At 53.6% G+C, this 21,005-nt stretch overlaps 7 protein-coding genes across 7 annotated transcripts; 2 read left to right on the plus strand and 5 right to left on the minus strand.

Annotated features, from left to right (window-relative positions):
- Positions 1–2,234: 2,234 nt before the first annotated feature.
- Positions 2,235–2,699, minus strand: BDW74DRAFT_181243 (uncharacterized protein; the record flags this gene model as incomplete). The annotated part of the gene is made up of 1 exon (XM_073729975.1): positions 2,235–2,699. One exon carries the CDS (start codon positions 2,697–2,699, stop codon positions 2,235–2,237), a length of 465 nt encoding a protein of 154 aa, XP_073580808.1.
- A 1,143-nt stretch (positions 2,700–3,842) lies between these two features.
- Positions 3,843–4,797, plus strand: BDW74DRAFT_187055 (peroxidase family protein; the record flags this gene model as incomplete). Its single annotated transcript, XM_073731394.1, has 3 exons — positions 3,843–3,948; positions 4,017–4,257; positions 4,332–4,797. The coding sequence occupies 3 exons, from the start codon at positions 3,843–3,845 to the stop codon at positions 4,795–4,797; spliced, it is 813 nt and encodes a 270-aa protein (XP_073580809.1).
- Positions 4,798–4,888: 91 nt separating this feature from the next.
- Positions 4,889–5,809, minus strand: BDW74DRAFT_158996 (methyltransferase family protein). Its single transcript, XM_073725406.1, has one exon. It carries the CDS (start codon positions 5,730–5,732, stop codon positions 5,064–5,066), a length of 669 nt encoding a protein of 222 aa, XP_073580810.1. The 5' UTR covers positions 5,733–5,809; the 3' UTR covers positions 4,889–5,063.
- Positions 5,810–6,531: 722 nt separating this feature from the next.
- BDW74DRAFT_187057 (phosphotransferase family protein) lies at positions 6,532–7,740 on the minus strand (the record flags this gene model as incomplete). Its single annotated transcript, XM_073731395.1, has 2 exons — positions 6,532–7,260; positions 7,312–7,740. 2 exons carry the CDS (start codon positions 7,738–7,740, stop codon positions 6,532–6,534), a joined length of 1,158 nt encoding a protein of 385 aa, XP_073580811.1.
- A 652-nt stretch (positions 7,741–8,392) lies between these two features.
- Positions 8,393–9,454, minus strand: zrfA (high-affinity Zn(2+) transporter ZRT1; the record flags this gene model as incomplete). Its single annotated transcript, XM_073731396.1, has 1 exon — positions 8,393–9,454. One exon carries the CDS (start codon positions 9,452–9,454, stop codon positions 8,393–8,395), a length of 1,062 nt encoding a protein of 353 aa, XP_073580812.1.
- Positions 9,455–10,551: 1,097 nt separating this feature from the next.
- BDW74DRAFT_158998 (uncharacterized protein) lies at positions 10,552–11,131 on the plus strand. Its single transcript, XM_073725407.1, has 4 exons — positions 10,552–10,573; positions 10,631–10,696; positions 10,778–10,913; positions 10,984–11,131. The coding sequence occupies exons 1-4, from the start codon at positions 10,571–10,573 to the stop codon at positions 11,025–11,027; spliced, it is 249 nt and encodes an 82-aa protein (XP_073580813.1). The 5' UTR covers positions 10,552–10,570; the 3' UTR covers positions 11,028–11,131.
- A 65-nt stretch (positions 11,132–11,196) lies between these two features.
- BDW74DRAFT_187059 (uncharacterized protein) lies at positions 11,197–18,973 on the minus strand (the record flags this gene model as incomplete). Its single annotated transcript, XM_073731397.1, has 13 exons — positions 11,197–12,120; positions 12,189–12,666; positions 12,742–13,082; positions 13,146–13,220; positions 13,279–13,560; positions 13,623–14,448; positions 14,653–14,723; positions 14,792–16,687; positions 16,733–16,971; positions 17,026–17,475; positions 17,538–18,224; positions 18,309–18,799; positions 18,861–18,973. 13 exons carry the CDS (start codon positions 18,971–18,973, stop codon positions 11,197–11,199), a joined length of 6,873 nt encoding a protein of 2,290 aa, XP_073580814.1.
- Between the last annotated feature and the right edge of the window lie 2,032 nt (positions 18,974–21,005).

Below are 21,005 nucleotides of genomic sequence, written 5' to 3' on the forward strand. Positions count from 1 at the left end.
TGTTTTGCGACCGGGGTGCGGGTGACCAGCACACCCGACGCCAACACGCGAGCCCAGTTCCGTTCGTAATCCCCACGTACATCGACCGTCAGCACCAGCAGCCAAGCGAGCTGAATGGTCCCCGATCTGACTGCACGTAGTCCGGTGCATTTAGCCGTGTAGCCCGCCTTGTTGCCCCGTGCGGCATTCACTAGATAAGACTGGACTGACTCCAGCTGTCTGCATCATCGCACGAGTACCAAAACCCTTCAGTGTCTCACGCGGAGAATAACCTGCTTCACTCTATTGGTTTAAGTCTAGCTATGATTCATCGACGGTATCATATTGATGAACCATATCGAGATCGATAATCTCACCCGCACCGGGGGTCCAGACTCGCACAGTTTGCCTCCCTCGTTACACGGCCCAGCGACTTGGTTGGGACCCCGACTGGGCTATGGGGCTATGTCAAGGCACTTTCGGGCTGTGTGGCGGCCATGTAGCCATACCGTGACACTCAGCCCCAAGCCTCTCAAAAACAGGGTATCGGCTTCCTGGTCGCTGCGTGGCAGAGGTAGCGACTACCATAGCCCTTCCGCCCTTATCTCATCTACGAGTCGTTTCAGAAGTACCTCTCGCTGCACTGTTGTTGCACAGAGAAAAGCTCCGGCCGAGAGCATGTTGGCCTCGGCCTCTTTTCGTCAAGGTGAGATCACCACCTAGATAGAGCGATGATATACCTGGGTTAGCGCTCTACAGATCACCCCTGTCTGAGGGAGTATACGTCCTCGCTATGGTATCCCGAATCAGTCGAGGTCTTGCCAGGGTCCCTCGTGGTAAGCTTATTCAGGTATCCTGGAACTCCGCCCGTCTGTGCTACATGAACCTCGATCAATTGCATGTTCCTGGTAGTATTAGGCGAAAGCGAAGTAGATCGACCATTAAGCCTACGAACTCGATCGTGTCACGCGTAAGTAGATAAGTGGCGGATATGTCCTCCGTTGATGTAATTCGAGTATATCGCTTACTATGGTGGTAGCCTGAATTGATAAGGGAAGGAAGCGCCGCCGAGGCTTTGCTGCATGGCTCAGAGTATAGCCTGCATGATTGTATTGGTTGACAAATACCTGGAATACGAGAGGCTTCTTCAAGGACTGCAAGATCCATTCCGTGGTGATGGCCAAGCCGGCAGTTCCAAACCTTGGGAATACTCGAGAGACACCCAGCTTTCTACCACATGGATCCCGGCAGTGGCGCGGGTATAATCTACCATACTAGAAGAGGATATATTATCGGCCTGCGATTCCATGAATCAGGATGGATAGTCGGCTATGTTTGAATCTGGAGCGAGGCTAAGCACTTGTGCCGTCTGAACTTACCGTGGTGGGATATGGTAGGTGACCTCAGTCTATCTGAGCTGATTGCTCTACGCCTCTCGAACGGTTAGCGGATAGCCGGCAATTCGCGCTGTACTAATGTTCATGCCGTTCATTGCCCTATCGCTCTCGCGCCTTTAATATTATCTGGGGCCATCACCATTGACAGATCGAACCTTGGTGAGTGAAGATTGAGGTCGATCAGAAGCGGACAGGCCGCGGGGAGAAACACTATAACTATGTGGACGAAGGGCTAGGAAGAGTACTAGCATGGCTAGAAGGAGACATAACCACCACAGAGCACGTTCATCGGATCTCAGATTGAGCAGACCAGATTCACGGATCCTTGCAGAGGAGTGGAGCTGTTTCTTCCCCTGAAATTGTGGTAGTTCGTCAATGCATTTATTGGGAGCGGCTGGAGATGCAGTGCAGGAAAGTCCACTGAAAGTCATAATAGCTGAGAATAATGTAGGCAGCTGTCGGGGCTCCACCGAGGCCGTTGACGAAATGGCCCGGTCTGGGTTAATAGGAAGAAGGTGGAGTATGTGTAGTTCGATGTTGTGTGAATAGTGCATGTGCTGGGCTTTTGTTGACACCCCAGGTCGGCTGTAGCATTACATCACAACGAAGCAGATTGGATGCGAGAAAGATTGATTGGGCGCGGTAGGCACCTTATCCATGGCCCGGGGGTTAATATCACCTATCAGAAGAGCTCACTACATTGATATACTTTCAAAAGTTGAGGAAGAATGAAGCTGACTATAACTCCGTATGTCCATTATATTTTGCCTCCAGCTATTGCATACCAAAACAAATTCAAATCAAACGCGATATCATAGATGCCCTTGCCCTTTTACCCTGGCTCATGCATTAGTCTCCTCAAGGCCTCCTCCCAGCCATTAGCTCCCGCATAACCTCCCTCCTCCGACGCCTTCTAATCTCCTTAACCTTCACCAACGCCCGACAAACCTCAAGAAGGGGAACAAGCAACGAGGTCTCCCCACTAAGTCTGGCAAGGAACACCTGGATAAACTCCCCACTGCCCCACGGCGAAGTCGAGTGGAACATCTCGCGGAACACAAGCATGTCTTCTTCGTTCTCGATGACTCCAACCGGGATCGTCGTCTTCCCGACGAATGTCTCGGGATACGACAGCGAGGGGAAGATAAGCTTTTGGTAGCTGTCCAGGCGGGGCATCACGTACCACAGCTCGCACTTCGGTGCGTCGTCTTCTTCGAGACATAGGCTGAGCGTTGGGATGCAGTTAAAGTCGTCGTCGGGACAGTCGGCGACGCCGAGGGAGATTTTGCGGGGGAATGCTGGGGTGTGCGTGGAGGGAGGCATTGTGAGAGTGAGGTTTGCGAGTGGTGTTTGTGTTTGATGTATATAGTAGGTGGTCGAGTTGAATCGGAAACTATGGTAGTTAAGACGGATCGATTGTAATAGGTATGGTAATCTGGGTTAGGAATGGAAGGGGTCGAGTAGCGGGCCAATTGATGATCTTCTTATAGCCACTGTATCTTTGTTCTGCGACAATTTCTATGGCATTGGTGTTATTGTTCATCTGAAAGGGTTCCTTCATACGAGTGCACAAGGGATCGTTGTTTAGCGATCCTTTGTCCCTTTTCTGACACCGCCGGTGCATACAAGGGGTTAGAGCTGATAATTGAGGTCGACACGATGTCTGCAAAGGTAAACATTGACCCTGGAGTGATTGTTAGTTGAACTTCCAAGAACTTTCAAGAAACTTAGTGCCACCGGTATCCGTTTCGAGGCAAACTTTGCCAGAAACCAAATGTCGCCTTAGGGTAGGGCTATTAGGACCAAGGGTATTGGCAACCGACGACCAAGTACTGACTATAGTAGGTACCTACGATATTGATACCTCTTGAATCCACCCAGGTCCCTCATTAGCGAGCAAAGAATGTTTCGGCCAGGAAGCTATTATTAGTACTTCTCTACGCCAACTTAAATATCCAAGCTTCGTCACCGGAAGGTGGCGGGAGCTTAACATCCCGGGCCCTCTGGCAGATTTGATGCATAAAATCTAGGTATGCATCTAGGCAGCACAATAATTCATGGTATCCTACTCGCTAGAACTCAATGCAAAATAATAACCTGGAACACCCAAGGTTTCGTGACGGAGATTCGGCTTCGTACTCGTACCTTTTGCCTGCTCGGAGATTTCGGATGTCCACAAGTAGACAAGCGTACGAGTACGAGCTGTGGGGATCAACATAGCCACTTGTACAATGAGGCGAGTAGTAAAGGGGCTTGTCTTATTGGTGCATCTATGGAATTATGGAGAGGATCGTGTTTGGCAATGGATGTTACCTAGATGATGTGCACTTTCGGCATCATTGTGGCTTGAATACCCATGTAACCTAGACACGACGCAGTGGGAAATGACAAGGGTATAAGTATGGGCTCTGGACCTACCTGCTGAGATCACTAAATTTATAAGACTATCAGACAAAACTACACATCATGAAACTAGCAATCTCCCTAATGACCGTCCTCGGTCTGACCTCCGCTAACCCTCATTACGGGGCTGGGGATATCTCGCACTGGATTCCTCCCAGTGCCAGCGACTGTACGCAAACCAAACTCTGACTTATCCATTTCTCATGTTCGCCTGTCTAACAAGTTATACTTCTTCAGACCGAGGCCCCTGCCCAATGATGAACACCCTCGCAAACCACAACTTCCTCCCCCACGACGGACGCAACATCACGCGCGAGAAAATTATCGATGGCCTCGGCAAAGCCCTAAACTTCAATGCATCCCTCGCCTCGCTCATGTTCGACATGGCCATCGTCGTTAATCCCGAGCCGAATGCGACGTGGTTTACATTGGACCAGCTGAACCAGCATAACATTCTTGAGCATGATGCTAGTCTTAGGTACATTCTTTACCCAGCTGCGCCTATAAGTCCATTGATGAAGTATACGTGTACTGACAGACGGACTCGTGCAGCCGAACAGACGCCTTCTTCGGCAACAACCACATCTTCGACGCCTCTACCTTCGCCGAAACAACATCTTACTGGACAAACGCCACGCTCACAGCCACCATGCTCGCGAATAGCAAGCTCGCGCGGCAGATTACATCGCGGGCATTTAACCCAACATACACGTTCACCGCATCAACGGAACAGTTCAGCCTGGGTGAAGTCTCAGCGCCGATTATCGCGTTCGGCGATCTGGATAATGGGACTGTGAGTCGGGAGTTGGTGGAGTACTTCTTCCGGCATGAGCGCTTTCCGACCGAGTTGGGGTGGAGTACGCGTGATGAAGTTGTTCAGTTGATGGATGTTATGAAGATCTCGGGGATGATTGGGGCGCAGACGGATTTGCTTACGGGGGAGGAGAGTGCGCAGGGCAAGCAGAGGAGGGCGGATATGGTGAGGAGGGGGGATTTGCATGCGGGGTTTAAGTGGTAGGGATGGGGATTATGGGGAGGCGGGTACCTCTACCTAGGTAGCTGCTAATAGAGTTCGTTTGCCTGTATGCATTAGGAAGAACGGGCCGGGTTAACTCTTGCAAATTCAGGTTTTAGTGTCTCTGCGAAGAGACTGTGTCATACCTAACTACCTCTTAACCCTACGCGCATCCTCGATTGTGTAACGGAGTACTATACCATCGCTTCGAAGATTCCAATGGAACTCTCTCCCTAGCCCTCCAGTAGTCGTATCATAGATCCAGATGTTTAGAAAACACCAGGGACCCATCTGAACGGCACCTGCTTTACAAACTCCGCATACTCACGCTTAACCTTCCCATCAACACCATTCCCACTGGCACCCTCCACCTCCTGCAAAAACATCCTCTCCTCCAACCTTGCCCCCTGCGCATAAAGCCAGCACAAACCCGCAACACAGCCCATGACCGCAATACTCCAGGAATCACATAGCCCACATCTCCCGGCTATAACCGCCGCAACACCCATCCACCCAGATGCATATGCAACATACGTCGGATGGCGCACGTAGCCATAAGGACCCGACGCAATGACGCGGGCGGGCGTGACACGGCCAAAGATAACAGAGAGCGTTTTTGGTTTCGTAGTGTAGGCGGCCCAGAGGAAGAGGGATTCGCTGAAGAGGAGAAGTGTTGGGCCGAGGATCTGAAGGATGGGCGAGAGGGTGGTATCGAGATCTGGAGTGGCGGGGTGAGACCCGGACCCGGACCCCAATGGGAGGAGGATGGTTGGGATGAAGGAGAGCGCTGCGGTTGTGGTTGTGAGGAGTTTGAGGATGTTGGGAGATTGCAGTGAGAAGATGCCTGTTGACTTTGGCGGGGATGGGAAGTGGTAGGTGAGGGCGTAGAGCTGGGCTGCGAGGTGGGCGAGGTAGAGGAGGGTGGTGTACGAGGCCATTGTCGAGGTATAATGGATAGTGGTGGGTGGGCGTTCGTTGCGGGCCTTTATTGAGTGTGGTGGGTAATCAAGATGTAAAGGATAGTGGGCTTCTTTGAGTCTGTATCTCGAATAAAAGCTAGAAACAGAAAGGGATGTCTACATATTTATATGTCTTTTTCTAGGCATTGGCACAACGCTTCAGCCGCAAGAGACCGCACGCCAATTTGATAATGCCAGGATGACAATCCTGTAAGCCTGGGCACACCACCTCCAAGGCCCAAAACACCATTATGCTAGTCGTCGCAGCCCTACAGGTCTTAGTCCGCGTCATTATATCACGGTCTTATCAGGCCACTTCATATCAAACTGCGGCTTGACTGGCACGCAGCGTATGCTCCTTCGCACTAGACTAGGGCTTACTGCAGGGCTCTCGGAGTACACCGAGTGGGTCTCATTCTCACGCCTCAATTCCAATGAGCATCATCTTCCAAGACTTGAAGATACTAAATTAGGCTAGATAACCGATCACTTATGCAGTGCGGCTGAAGATGTCCCTAGCTTCTCTTCTTCATACCTCAGCTCCTTTGGGCTTGAAAATCCGGACCCATTGTTAACAGATATGGGTGCAAATACATCTTCTACCGCATCCTGACCTAGACGTAGGACTACTATATCTTTGACCCCGTCAGGTCGAGCCTGAATACGCAGGGAGTCAATCCTTACCCTTTCCAATTGGAAGGTAGAATAAGGATGCTATATTCTCATCGTAACTGTCATAGTGATTTCGCAGCCCAGACTGACAACACCGAACCCATACCTAGGTAAACGCATCCATGGCCCTCTCCGCCGTCTCCCTCCAATGTCTAACCTTCTCCCCCGCCTGACCCCTAGGACAAACCTCCACAATAGCCCTAATGTGATTAACAGCCGTCTGCATTTGCTCCTGCTTCCCATTCAACTCCATCTGCTGAAGAATCCACACAGCCCCCCTTTCGCGGACAATATTCTCAAACAACCCCTCCATCCGACTTTGCTCCGCCTTATCCCCATCTGTCCACTTCACATTCCACAAAAACGCTCGCGGCGGATTCCATCTCGGCGCTGGCACAACACCGCTGAATTCCCAGTCCAGCACGGCGGTTATGGGGCACCCGGACTGAGACGGGTCGCACATTATGTTTGCGAAGTGCAGGTCTTTGTGCGCGAGGATGTAGGTTGTGGCGTTTAGGTCGGCGGTGTTTTCCTCTCTTTGAAGGTTTGTTATGAAGGCCCGGATGCTGGGGATCATGTCTCTGTATGCCTTGAGGGTGGGATGGATGGTGATTGCGTGGATGTACCGCTCCAGACAACAAACCGTATAATCGACGTAGCTGGGATATCCATCTGGGGCGATGGGGTTCAGGCTTTCCAGTGTTTCTTTGGTCTTGATTTCAGGGTCAGACCAGTATTTCCCTAAGTCGGGCATCTGCCAGTAGTTCTCGTCGATTGGTGGCCCATGTGTGATATTACCATCACCGTCTAGCGTGAGGCCCCCGACATACCCCTCCTTCCATGGCTTCGCATGCAGCTGGATGAGATAGTCCGTTAATTGATGCACAAGCTGCGTCTTATCCTCATCGGAGAGCGTGTCATAGATCTGATCCACACTAACACCCGGCGCCTTTTCAAGTAACGTGAACTCATGTTTGATTGGGTTATCATCTGTATCGTCGAAGTGTATAACTGCGGGCACCGGGATGGTCGTGTTCTGACGGACCCAGGTCATGATGCCGACTTCGTTGCGGGTTTTAATGCCGGGGAGTTGTTGGCCGGAGACGCGGAAGACAAGTGTGATTGTTCCGTCTGGATTTGAGCGTGCGGGGATGTCGGATGAGGATGGGAAGTGGATGAGGTAGATGTTGTGGAAGGCTGCTCTGACTTGGAGGGGCTCGATGGATATAGGAGTTGGCAGGTTGAGAGAAGTGATTGATGTTGTGATTGCCTCTGTGCTGAGAGAAGAGGGGAGGTATGAATCTGATGTGCCCATTATGGCAAAAAAAAGTGGCCGAATGCTTATGTTATAGAGGACAAGTAGACAATGGAAATGTCCTGTCAACGATTATTGTTGTATGTTGTGGTTGGAGAACGCTCTTCGGGGTATAAATAACCAAGGAGTGAGGCTAGGTCACTGGTCGATGTTACATTACATCAGATCTCAAGGTTTATCATATCTTAGCCTGAACTTGTTTAGCCTCGGTAGGCGTTAGAGTTGGCGATAAGGCCATTTGATGAGACCATTCGAAGTGAGCCATTAGGACTCATTGTTGGAACCAACACTTGAACCCATAGTGGCATCGTCGAAGAAAGACACATTAGTCCTTCCAGGGCAAATCAAGGTCTCTTGGTTTATATAAGCGAACAAGCAAAGTGCTCTTTTGCCCTGAGTAGAAACACCAATCCATTCCTTTCACCAATGATGCCTGCCCGACGGAGTTCTCAGGGTTACGTCCATTGCGTGCTTTATCACTATGTTTTGATTTCAACCGCAGCAGAGAGCATATTCAGATCATAATCCAGTCTATGATAACTACGAACTGTCAATTCCTATACATAATGATACCACCTTCATCTTCATCAACGCATCGCTGAGTATCCGAAAAGTCATATTCGACCTGACTCAACCCCACTGGAGCACAGGCTCATGCCCACTTCCCAATAAGACACATAATGCCCGCGCCCAAAAGCACACAAAAAACCATATAAACTAACTGCGCCCTCTTCTTCGTGCGATGCGGATCAAACAAAAAGTCGCGCGCGAGCAACTCCACAAGCGCAGAGTAAATCAGCACGCCCGCCGAAACCGCATTGAACACGCCCTGGATAATCAGACTCTCCTTGCTCTTGGGGTTATAGGTCGTTCGGAGACCAAGGCCAATCGCAATGGAAATCGGTGTTGTCAGGCCGTATAGAAGACAGAGGATGTAGGGGAGGGACTTCTTGCTCTGTGGAAAGGGGATGGCGGAGAGTCTGGCGCCGATTCCAAGGCCCTCGAAGGACTGGTGGAAGACGAGGACTGGATACAGCGTTGCAAATTCTGAGCCCGTTACACCGAGGTTCAGACCAATGATGACGGAGTGGAAGATGATGCCGAATTCGAGGATCAGGAAGGCGGCAATTTGCTGGGAGAAGGCGCGGGAGGCGGTTGTTGAGTCGGACGACGGTCCTGCGTGCTGGGCGGCTTCCTTGGAGGGGTTCTCGAGCTCGGTTGTATGCCCTTCGTCAATTGGAGCCTGCGTGATAAAGGCATCGGTTGCCGTCTCGTCGCGCTCGATACCGTACTTCCGCTCGACGTACTCCTCTGCCGCGAGATCGAGCAGGAAGATTCCGACAACGGCGGCGAGGACAATCGCTGCGCACCAGGAATACTCGCCCCAGTACCCTGAGACACCGACGCAGGTCTTTGGCCCGATGCGTTTGTATGCGGGGTCGAGGAGATGGATAAATGCTGTGGCGAGGATGACGCCTGTGCCGAAGTACCGCGCGAAGATGTACACGCTGTGGGGGATTTTCCAGCTGGGGAGGCTCTTGGAGACAACTGGGAAGAAGGTGAATGTGGTGGAGACGAAGAGAATCACGAAGATGGAGGAGATGCGGGCTCCCAGGTGCCCGTTGTAGTCCTTTTCGTCGGTAGCGTAGTAGCACAGCACGTCGGCCTTGCTGGCTGTGTGCAGGTTGACCTCGGAGGCGTTGAAACTGGTCATGACTCGCTCAATGCTCTTGTAAATGATGAGAGGTGAGTGATGGAGGCTGCTGTAGAAATGATCATCGTCTTGCTTGGTGTCCCTATTATACTGACATCCCGAGGACCTTGGTGTCTGGCCTGGCTTTCGCACTTGTTGCTTCTGAGCACATTTCACGGCACTTGAGCACGACGGTGGATAAGACAAGTTTTCCAGACATTAATGATTGGTGTATATATCCCGGTTGTGAGAACAGTGGATCTGGTAATCTTGGTGCCTGCTCAAGCTTCTGCAGTGGAGATCATCAGCCCTATAAGGCTGACCCGTCAACCAGTCTGAATCACTGTATGACAATGCAAGGCCATGGCGAGTCCGGTAGAGGTGGGCCTGCGCATATATTTCAAGCTTGCAAGGTCCCCAAGGTCCCCAGCGGATATTCTCAGCTCTAGAAGACCGGCTGGGATGCCCTCGTGGAGTCTACCATAGATGAATAGTTGGACAATGAGCATTCAGAAAGCACACCATTATCTGCGGAATGATGGCAACGAAATTATCAAACCCCCCTTTCTGTTCCTGAGAACAGGTGCATTAAGCCCTGGAGGTTGTAGGAGCTCTCACTAAAACAGGCATAGAACTCCTCGGGGGTGGTCTAGATATTCAGAAAATTTCGAATGCGTGCGATCGATATTGGGAGAAAGCATCAAGGTACATCCAGAATGTAATGAAGTCCGAGGCCAGGTTCGCTTTAAGGCCACCACCTATTTCTGCTATCACATTTGGGGCCGAGCTCTGGGAGACCGGGGGTCTTGGAGCGACGAACTTTCCACTATGTTTTGAAATGTTCCGTCGAGAAGAAAACAGCACGACCAAGGCCCGACCGTACAATGGCAGGCCACGTTTTATCAGCAATTTACTTCTGAATTGACAGAAGTTGTGGTAGATGATAAATGACATCTGAAGCAATCCGCGGATGAAGTCAGTCGCGGGGATAACCTCAAGATGATGTCATTTCTACCACATGGTGAGATCAGATTACGTACCCCTATATAAGGAGAAATAGGTTAGTCCTCAAATGTTGAAACAACCACATTTTTACACCATACCCAGTATCACGACTCTGACGACCAACTGATCATCATGGTACGCAGTCCACGGCGAAACCCACGTTACGCCCCCGCGGGTCTAACAACAGCCTAGGAACCCGAACGATCAAGCACCCCGCTTTACCAAAAGGGCCGAAAAGCACGTCTTTCCATGTCCCTGGTACGTAAACGACACCTTAGAATGCACTCTCTACCTACACTAGACGGCAATGTACTCACTCTACCTGCTCTGGGCATCCAGGACACGGGCTCCACCGACATGATTTCCAAAGAAGAAGCCATCCGCATCTGCAAGGAACACGGCATATCGGAAGCCGATGCCCGGGCGGAGTTCGAGAAGATCGATATTGACAATGATGATGAGATGCCGCGGAATAGTTTGTTCCCCTTGCACCCCTGCCTACCTACGGTACGCGACTGGTGACTAACTGGTGGTAATGGATACAGTTACGAGCAAAGTTGTCGATAATCTGTCTAACAAGCTGAAATAAGTCCGAGACATTAGGTGTTATTATGTGGATTTTAATTGACTTATAAGATTATTTGGAGGCGCCCTAGCGATATCATGAGGTTAAAGCAGATTCAAGGATTATATGGATATACATGATGTTTCTCCCAGCGCAAGGCCCGTAGACGCCACCATAGACACATGCACGCCCTTTACGCATCAACTGGGTGGGCACCATACTTCTGCCGGAGCTTCTTGACAACAAACTTAACCAGCCCGCCCAGGGTCCCCGCCTGATTGATTTCGAAAAGCGCAATATCCAGACCCAGCGCCCTACGCAGCGCACTCCTCAGCTCAATGGATACCAGCGAGTCCAGAGTCAACGCAGCAAGCGCGGTCTCTGCCTGTGCAGCAGATTGCTTATCTCCCCGTTCTTCCGGGTTGGCCAGTTGCGGTGCTATCAGGGGGCCCAGGCCTGTCAAGAGGGCGCGTTCCGCGTCCGGTTTATCAAGGAGGGAGGGGTCCGCCTGGATTTGGGACAGGAGGGCCTTGACGTCGGCGATGGTGGAGGATACACCGTTCGCGGCGCTGTTATGGCCTCCGCCTCCGTCCTCAGTGTTGGATGCAAGGTGTGAGTAGCCAGAGAACCGGGCGTCGTTGCCCCAGAAGTACCCACCGCCCGGGATATGGTGCTTGGGCTTGGTGTGCGCAACTCCGACTGCTAATACGCCGTCGTTGGGCGCGCCTAGATTCGTGAGGGAGGAAGCGTTGATCGCTGCAGCCAGGGCGTCGATTACTTCGCCCTCGTCCATGACGTGGAGAGCGCCTGACTGTGCCTTTTGTAGGAGTTGGGGGTCACGGCTCGCCATGCCGGGGCCCTCTACGATGCCGAGATGCAGTATCGAGGATGGAAGACCGTGCTGCCGACGGTACCGGGTGAAGGCTTCGAGGAAAGTGACGGCAGCCGCATAATTCGCCTGGCCTGTGTTGCCGCAAATCCCGGAGATCGAGCCAAAGACGACGAAGAAATCCAGCGAGTGCTGCGCCGTGGCATGATGCAGATTCCAGCTGCCGGTTACCTTTGGAGCAATCGCTGCGTCCCAGCCTGCCTGGTCCATCTCTACAAAAAGCCGGTCCTGAGGGTGAAACATCAGTTAGTTCTAGTTCTGCCTCAAGAGACTGATAGGAATAATGGATGACATACCCTGAGAGTAGCTGCCAGATGGAGAACGCCAGCCAGTGGCCTGCTGCAGCAGGCAACCGCTTTCTCGACGTCGTTCGCATTGGTGACACTCCCCTTAATGCACTTCACATGGCAACCCTGGACTTCCAGTTCCCGGATAAAGGATTGATCGTCGTCGGACGCACCGGCAGACGGGGACAGGAAGACCAGTTCTCGAGCCTGTCTCTCAATCATCCACGTCGCCATACAACGTCCGACTCCGCCTAGCCCGCCGACAAGGAGATAGGCAGCATCAGGTCGAAACGACGGAACCTCATCAACATCTGGAGCAGACAAGCTGCCCGCGCTGTCCGGCATACGCACAACGATTTTGCCCATGTGCGTACCGGCCTGCATGTATCGGAAAGCGCTCACGATGTCAACTGCGTCAAACACGTGCGCTGGTTGAATCGGCGAGATCTTGCCCTCGCGGTACCACTCCATGATTCTTGACTGACACCTGCGTATCGCTAACCGTTAGTCCAGTCACAGGAAATCGCCGCGTTTAGTGGCATGACGCAGGGAGAAAGCCCACCTTCGCATTGCTGGGGGGCTCTTGAGGATAATGTCCAATGGATCAAGACCCATGAACGAGCGATTAGCGGCAAAGAGGCTCATATCAAGCTTGCCACGGTTGAGGAAGTCTCGCTTGCCGAGCTCCAGCAGCTTCCTCGTCTCCGCGACACACTCCCAGGAAGCGTGGAGGAGTTTGCCGGAGAGCGAGTTCAAGACCAGGTCGACGCCCCTGCCGTTTGTATTGCGCATGACGCCCTGCTTGCACGACGTATCTCGGGAGTTATAGATACGGCTGCGTGCTAGGCCGAACTGGCTCATGAGGTACTGGGCTTTTTCTTCAGTTCCCACGGTGGCATGGACCTAAATCGATGCAGATATCAGTGGATGGAATTGAAGGTCACAAGAACGGGCAACGTCACTGACCTCAGCACCAACTTCAAGACATATTTGCAGAGCAGCTAGGCCCACCCCGCCGCACGCTGAATGGATAAGCACAGACTGTGTTCCTGAATTAGCTATTGGTACCTCCCTGATAGATGAAGGGGATTGCGCATACCTGGCCTTCTCGCAGAGTCCCCGCATCGAGAAGAGAACAGAAAGCAGTCGAATATACGACGAACATGGTTACAGCATCCTGTAATGACAAGTCATCCGGCAACTGTAGACAAGCGTGGGACTCTACGACCGCATGTGAGGCGAGCAGTCCGTAGCCGAGCACCCCGACACGGTCTCCCACAGAGAAGCCGGTCACACTGGCTCCCACACGGCGCACAATGCCACTCCCATCAAGCCCAAGCCTGCCTCTATTCTCTAGGAAGCCCATGGCCGTCATCATGTCCTATATGTCCGTGTCAGGAGACTGGTCCGTCTTGAAGAGACAAAAAGATCGCTTTCACCAACCTTGAGATTCAATGCGGCATAGTGTATCTCGACTTCTACCTGGCCCGGCTCCAATAACCTTTGCGGCTCCTTTTCAATCCAGTGTAGTGTATCTAGAAGCCCATATGTAGTCAGCGTGAGCTGCCTATAACGGTCCGGACGTGCAGGTCGCATCAGACGCTCGGCGGTTGGCGTCCAGGAATAGCGGCCAACCTTGACCTCGCCATCAACCAGGGCAAACTCATACTCGAGATTTTCGGAGGTGGTGGCGCGAGACTTTTGGATTTTTTCACAGACAGCAATTACCGCCCGTGCACCGGCAATGTGGTTATTTGTTGCAACCTCCAAAATCGAAATATCGATCAGCTGCTCCTTCCGCAGCGTGCGCGCCAGGCCGTGGATTAAACCATACCGCGGATCCGAGCAGGCGTGCGAGGTCGGCCGTGTCACCCAGAGGATCTGAAAATCCCCTGCATGCTCTACAAAGCGCTGAAGTTCCTGGTACGTGTCGTTGGTCCAATCGCTCACCGGGCTGCCCTCGACGTCCAATAGGGAAACGATAAATCGGCCCTTAGAGGGGTGCAGGCTCAGGGTTGTCCGGTTAACCGCGTAGTCCCTCCCAGCGAACACCGACTCGACTTCACTTGCCGACTGACTTGAGGCCGCACCACCAGTAATGAGTGCAACCTCGGTGCGTGAGTTGGGACTATCCTCCTGAGGGCGTGCGACAAAGCTCGCACATGGTTGGTAGGGCGGTTCATGAGCAAATCCTACTTCATCCACAACGGTAAACCCCGCGGCCTGCAACGCGCCGTTCCATCGGGTAGTTGGTTTATACGGCTTTTGTCTGCCCTGCCATCATCAAGACCAAACCACCAGTTCGGAAAGACGCCCTGTAGGAACTGTTAGTACTGCTTCGCGTACCTGATGCGGAGTCCATTTTACCATGGTAAAGTCTCCAACCAAGTCTCCTGTAACGGGATCAGCATTCTTCTATGAGTTTGGTTACCATAATAATGACGCACCATGTTCTGGTTCACGAAACAAGAACCGACCAGTCGGAGCCAGGAGAGTGTGAATATTGCGCAGTGCGGACTGGACATTGGCCGTGTTGTGAAGGACCTGTTGAACATGATCAGTTGGAGCCTCTAGAACGGGTCATTTAAGGGTAATAAGTTTAAGCAACCCACGTTCGCGGCGATGATCAAGTCAAAAGCATGAGCTCCGAACCCCTGCTCCAACGGATTGAGGGTGATATCAAGGACTTTGTATTCGATGCATTCCAGGCCAAACCTATTCTTGGCCCCAGCGACCAGGCTCCCCGAGATATCGGTGAATGTGTATTGTTCGTATTTGCGTTCCCCTCGTGCAGAGGTCAAATAGTCAAGGACCGCGGCCGTCGCGGATCCTGTGCCTGCTCCCACCTCCAAGATCCTTAGGCGGGGGTTGGAATGGCCTAAGAGTTCTAGCAGCCTGCGCCAATCTTCATAACTTGTGTGCGTGGAATAAAAGTCGTGATAGGCATCTAGGCCTGCCCCAAACGTTGTGGTTGGAGTGGAAATCCCACCAACCAGCGCTGCGCAGGTACCAGAAACATGCTGCATTAGATCTGCAATTGAGGCGCCATTGCCTGAGATAAGACCATGCTCGTCCTTGATCTGTGCTACTACGTCTTGCCTCTCGACTGAGCTCATTCGAATCCACTGAGTGGAGTTATGGTAACCTTTCGCTTCGTATGCGCCTTCTTCGACGTCGGACGCAGCGGCCATTATAAACGCCTTCCATTTCGCGAGATGCGGTGGTCTCGGCTCGATGTCCCGGATACGGTCTGCCGCCTCTAAGATGTGCAGCAGACATAGGTTTCGTGTTGCCTTGATCCTTTCAATGGCCTCGGGGTCGATGTGAGGAGATAACCGAAGCACAGAGGGAGGCAGGAGATCGATATCTGCATCCCACTCAATGCGCGCAGTGGCGCTCCCAGAAACCTCACGAAGGCTCGTGGAGTTCCTGTCGATGGCGGCCAGGAAGACCCCCTTCAGAGATAGAACTACCTGGTTCCCAATGACGGCGGTCGCATCAGCCCGCTGCCCATCTCGCTCGGCATCCACTATGCACGCTGTCAGCCTCATTGGCGAGTTCCCCTGCGCAATGAAGGCAAAGTCTAGCCCGGCCGGAAGATGGGGCGTTCCAAGATTCCGCAGAACCCCTCTGCTTGAGCTCAAGCCCATTAGCTGTAGGCCTTGATCGATTGCGATGGGATGCAGGAGGTATCGAGTATGGCCCTCACCCCCGCTGCCCATGGCCGCCACAGTCACGATGGCGCTAGTTCTAGGCGTCGTGGGATCCGCTGTAATTTCTGTCAGTCCTTGAAACTGCGGACCGAAATTGAGGCCTCTTTGGGCCATTTTGCGGTACCATCCTTCAGTCGACACTTTCCTGACGTAGGTAGAAATGGAAGTCGTCTCCATCGGCTCTTCCGATCCAGCTCGCACCTGCCCTTTGCAATGCAGCGTCCATCGACCCGCCATATGGGCCGTGATGGTGAAGCCATACCATCCGGATGGCGTGTCATCGGCGATATCGATTGGGCGCAGAGTGGTTATCAACTCCACCTCGCCGTCCTCGGCCAACAACAGGGGCGTGACAAACTTTGCATGCCGCAAGCAATAGCTATGACTTGACGGGTGCAAATCACGAACCGCGGCGCCGACGAGGGCCATATACCCTGCAGCGGGGAAGATGACAATGTCTTGGACAACGTGGTCCCAGAGCCAGGGGACATCGTTAAGACGGAGAAGATTGCGCCAGGATGGTTCGTGATCTGTTGATTCCACCACGCGCGAACCAAGAAGCTCATGGGGCGGAGTTCTTCGTTGGCGCCATTCCCGGCTCACGCGACTCTCATACCAATAGGGCTGGTCGTGCTGCCAGGGGTAAAGGGGGAGATCTGTCAGAGTCTTGCCGGGTTCAATCACTTTTGTCAGGTCGACCGGGATTCCACTACCCCACGACCGACCTACGGTGTGTAGCATCTGGCTTTCAGCATCTTCGTCGTATCGGAACAAAGTCGGAATGTAGACCAGCGTCTTCGCATTCAGTGTTGGGAAGGTTTGTCACAGCGGGAGGGACACCGCCGAGTGAGGTCCGATCTCTATGAAGACCGCGTTTCCCTTGAGCGGCAGCTGTTGAATGGCGTCAACGAACAAGACCGGCGACTCCAGGTTAGCTCGCCAGTACGCAGCGCCCATGTCTGTTGGCTGCTTTATAACACGTCCGGTCACGCTGGACGACAGTGGCAGCATTTGCCTGCCGTGCTCAATGTGATCTGATATTGACTCCTCATACGCCAACCCAATACGTTTCATGTAATCTGATATTCCGTTACAAAAGAAATGCTTGGAGGGAAGGACAGCGTCAGGCTCACCTGAATGGTACGCGATTCCAGTGGGAAGTCGCCGACAGAGGGTGCCCGCGTTTGCCGATTTGATACTCTGGATCGCGCAGTTGACAGCGTCATTATCACCAGAGAGGGTGACACTGCGTGGGCTATTGTGGCACGCAACAGCGACCCCTGGGCACAGGTGTTGGGCGACTTCATCCATGTCCAAGCCTACGGCCACCATAGCGCCCTGGCCTTCCTGTGACTTGGCCACTCGCCCACGATAGTATGCAAGGATAATGGCGCTCTTCATGGAAATTGCGCCCGCTGCGTACGCAGCTGCAATCTCTCCACTAGAGTGCCCAGCCACCATGGAGGGAGCGATAGCCCAGCTAGTAAGGAGGTTACAGAGACCGACCTGCACGGCCGTGGAGAGTGGCTGCGCAAACTCGGCCTGGTATATTCGAGAGTTCGAGCCTTCTTGGTTCATTTCGTCTACCGACGTCGTCAGCAATGTAATAACTCGGTACCTGTTCAAAGGATGCCAGAAAACCTACCGCGCAAGCGCCAGTCCGGGGCATCGGGTAATGCCTGCAGTGCCTTGTCCATACAATCGATGTCGTCCGCGAACTGCGAGTAAGTCGACAAGAGTCGTTTACCCATTCCCGGCCACTGCGCCCCCTGCCCTGTGAAGACAAAAATCGTGGTTGGTGAGGCAGCGGGTGAGAAGGTTGAGAACGCGGGAACCTCCTGCGAGACCTGGGTTGTCTTGAGCACAGCAACGGCTCGATGTGGGAAATGCTCTCTCCGTGTTGCGAGGGTATGGGCGAGATCTCGCAGGCGGGATGGATGGGTTGCGGCATATTGTGTAATATGCGAGATCCTGTCTTGCAACGCGCGTTCATTGTGCGCGGAGACTAGGAGAAGGTGTCGACCCTCGCTCGGGTCAAGTACGGGAGACTCTGGACGCGGCTTAGATAGGGCTACTGGGGCAGACTCCAAGATGGCATGCGCATTAGAACCCCCAACGCCAAAGGAATTCACGCTGACCCGTTCAGGCCTACCTGAAGGCCACGGAAGAAGCTCCAGCGGAACATGCAAGTCAGCCTCGGCCCATGGGATCTTTGGATTAGGGTTTTCGAAGTGAATGTTGGGTGCAATTGCTTTATGCTCCAGAGATAGGACGGCTTTGATGACACTGGTGATGCCCGAGGCCGCTTCTGAATGACCGACATTGGGTTTGACTTAATAAAGCCGTCAGCGCATGGCCCAAGCAGCTTGAGTCAAGCTATCCCAATCTCATACCGCGCCTAGGCAAGTCGTCTGACCGTCTCTGACATTTGCAATCGCAGTCGCCTCGATGACACCCCCGACAGATGTGCCGGTTCCGTGGCATTCGAACAACGGGGTCGCTGAAATGTCATTGATGCCCGCGAGACAGTATGCCTGCCGAATCAAACTCTCTTGGGAGACGGCACTCGGGCTAGTGAAACCAGCGCTTCGACCGTCATGGTTGGTAGCGGTGGATCGGACCACTGCACGAATGGGATTGCTGTCACGCAGGGCATCAGACAGCCGCTTGACATATAGACAGTTGATCCCCTCCCCCCGTGCATAGCCATTCGCCCCGGCGTCAAAGGTCCGTGACACGCCGTCTGGCGATAGCAGCATGCTTTTAACCATTGCGTCCGTCATGGTCGGGCTCCAGATCAGGCTCGTTCCGCCCACAAGAGCCGAGGAGCAGGAACCGGACCGAAGGGCCTGACAGGCCTCGTGTAGGGCAGCAAGAGACGAGGAGCAGGCTGTCTTAATGGTCATGCTGCACCATCAACAGTCAGTAACTTCCGATAGAATCGACGTCAAGGTAGCGCGATACGGACCTGGGGCCTTGGAGGTCAAAGAAATATGAGACTCGGTTTGACAGAGACCACGCGCCCGTCGCGGCCAAGTGCACAGCGGTCAAGCTCTTCTGGTCCTGGAAAGCCATCTCCATGTAATCCAAGAACCATTTCCATCATACGGCACAGACGGCGTGATATCGCTCCATTTCATACTGCAGAAGCTGGTTGTGGATCGTGGGTACGCGCCAGATCGGCTCCCGGAAAGGATTCACCCGGACGCAATCGCCCAGGAAATCCCGGTCGACCTGGTTGCGCGAATTTGTCTGGCCCACCTTGCCCGAGGGACCACGGGGATTGTCCACGCCGCAGCCGACTTGTACGTGGCGCGGACTAACGCGGATGTCTTCAATGACCTCCGAGCGCTTCTACCACGCTCGGCGCTACAACGCGCTGTCTCAGTTGACGGCCGCGAAACCGAGGACACGGTTACTAAATTGCTTGGGGCGATGCAACACCATCTCCAGGACCGCAGGATACAATGTAGGCAATCTCTGGATTTGAAGCGCATGGGCGGCCCGTTGGGGCTGCAACTGGGGGGGCACGACGCGGAGGCGCATTGGCGTGGACGTATGGAATATTTAGGACAGCAGATAGAGCGGCAGATGAAAGAAGACAGGAGCAGGGGCAGGTAATTGTAGGGCCCTTAGCTATGGTAGTGTGCAGAACATAGGATACCAGCCCATCCAATATTGTCTCCATATCGAGGACTCCCCTCTGTCCTTTTCCCTATTTACTAAATCGCGTTCTCCGGAGTTGATACGTAGAGGAAAGGGGCACGTCTTTCGGTTAGGGCTATAGACGAGCGACCTCCTTCCACATCTCCCGCTGATCCGAACTCCCTGCCTCCCAGTCCCCAGCACACAAGCTCTCCAGCTCCCTCCACACCCTAGCATGCAAGGAGCCCGAGATACAATACCCCGTTCCATTCCGATCCCTAACAAGTAACACCATATCATGATTTCGAATGCCCATCGCCGCCAGCGGCTGTATCATTGGGACACTGAAACCAGCATGCAACGGCTTAACCCCCTGCCCGAAGGAGATATCATAGACGTCCAGGTGTGCGGACGAAGAGACCAGGATGCTGCTACCGCCGCCGCTGCCGCTGCCCGAGCGCGCCAAATAGGCCGGGTACAGTGGGCGCCAGGGGCCCAGGGCCTCGAAGCGTGGGCGCCGCGAGGTGAGCACCGTTTGCCGGACTTGTGTCGCTAGTTCGAAGAGCCGGGTCGTGGTGCATGGGGCAGTGTGAGGATTGGTGTTGGTGCTGGGAGGCTTGGGCATCGGCAGGGCAACGGGCCACCAGGGGTTATGGAAGGCCGCGGGGTGGACCAGTTGGCTGTTGAAGTTCGCCATGAATGCCATGGCGGGGACTTCGTGGGGGAATGCTTTCTCGGCTGCCTGGATGGTGGGTGGGATGTTAGGTGGGGTTGTATGGTAGCTAGCTGGCACGCGGGGTGGGAAATATCGCTTACCAGGGCAATCATGGCCATGAGAAGGTCGTTTGGGGATAGGTTCATGTGCTGGTGTTGAGCCCCAGCTCCGGCTCCAGCTCCGACTCCAGCCGCAGCTTGTGCGCAAAGCGTCTCGACAAGACTGCCGGCAATGTGCACTGTGCAGACTGGGCGTTGGCATTGGCGTCCGGGAATCCACTGCTGCACGCCGTATAGCATCATCCCCGGCACTCCTGCACCCCACTGCCGACATGATGCCGCAAACAGCTGTTCAGCAGCAGGGTCAGGCGCGACTTGGTTCCCGGCTTTTCCGGCCGCAGACTTGAATTCGATCTTGGTAGGCCTCCCAGCGCCGACCGGGGCGATTGTTTCGCCGCGGAATATGGCCGCAAACGCGCAGATGATGCGGATGAGACCTGGTATGCAATGAGCATGGGGGTCACACGGACGTCAGGGTCAGAATGTCCGCCATCATCGAAGGCATCGGATGTTACCTGATCCGTCGCAGAAGGCATGCTGGACGACAAATCGCAACACACATCCATCCTGGAAGTGCACCGCCTGCATCTGGAGAACGGGCGGGGATGGTGCAAGTTTCGACGGAGGCATGGAGTGGAACAGATGTTCCTCAAGCTGCCTTCGCTCAGCATGATCGAGCTGCTGTCTCTCCAGT

This window comes from Aspergillus multicolor, assembly GCF_047715735.1.
Source record: "Aspergillus multicolor strain CBS 133.54 unplaced genomic scaffold BDW74scaffold_26, whole genome shotgun sequence".
NCBI lineage: Eukaryota > Fungi > Ascomycota > Eurotiomycetes > Eurotiales > Aspergillaceae > Aspergillus > Aspergillus multicolor.

Coding starts and splice junctions, on each gene's coding strand:
- BDW74DRAFT_158996 (XM_073725406.1), bottom strand. CDS start 5,732: ATGGCCTCGTACACCACCCTCCTCTACCTCGCCCACCTCGCAGCCCAG.
- BDW74DRAFT_158998 (XM_073725407.1), top strand. Junction 10,697..10,777: donor CACGTCTTTCCATGTCCCTG/GTACGTAAACGA, acceptor CTGGGCATCCAG/GACACGGGCTCCACCGACAT. Junction 10,914..10,983: donor TGATGAGATGCCGCGGAATA/GTTTGTTCCCCT, acceptor TAATGGATACAG/TTACGAGCAAAGTTGTCGAT.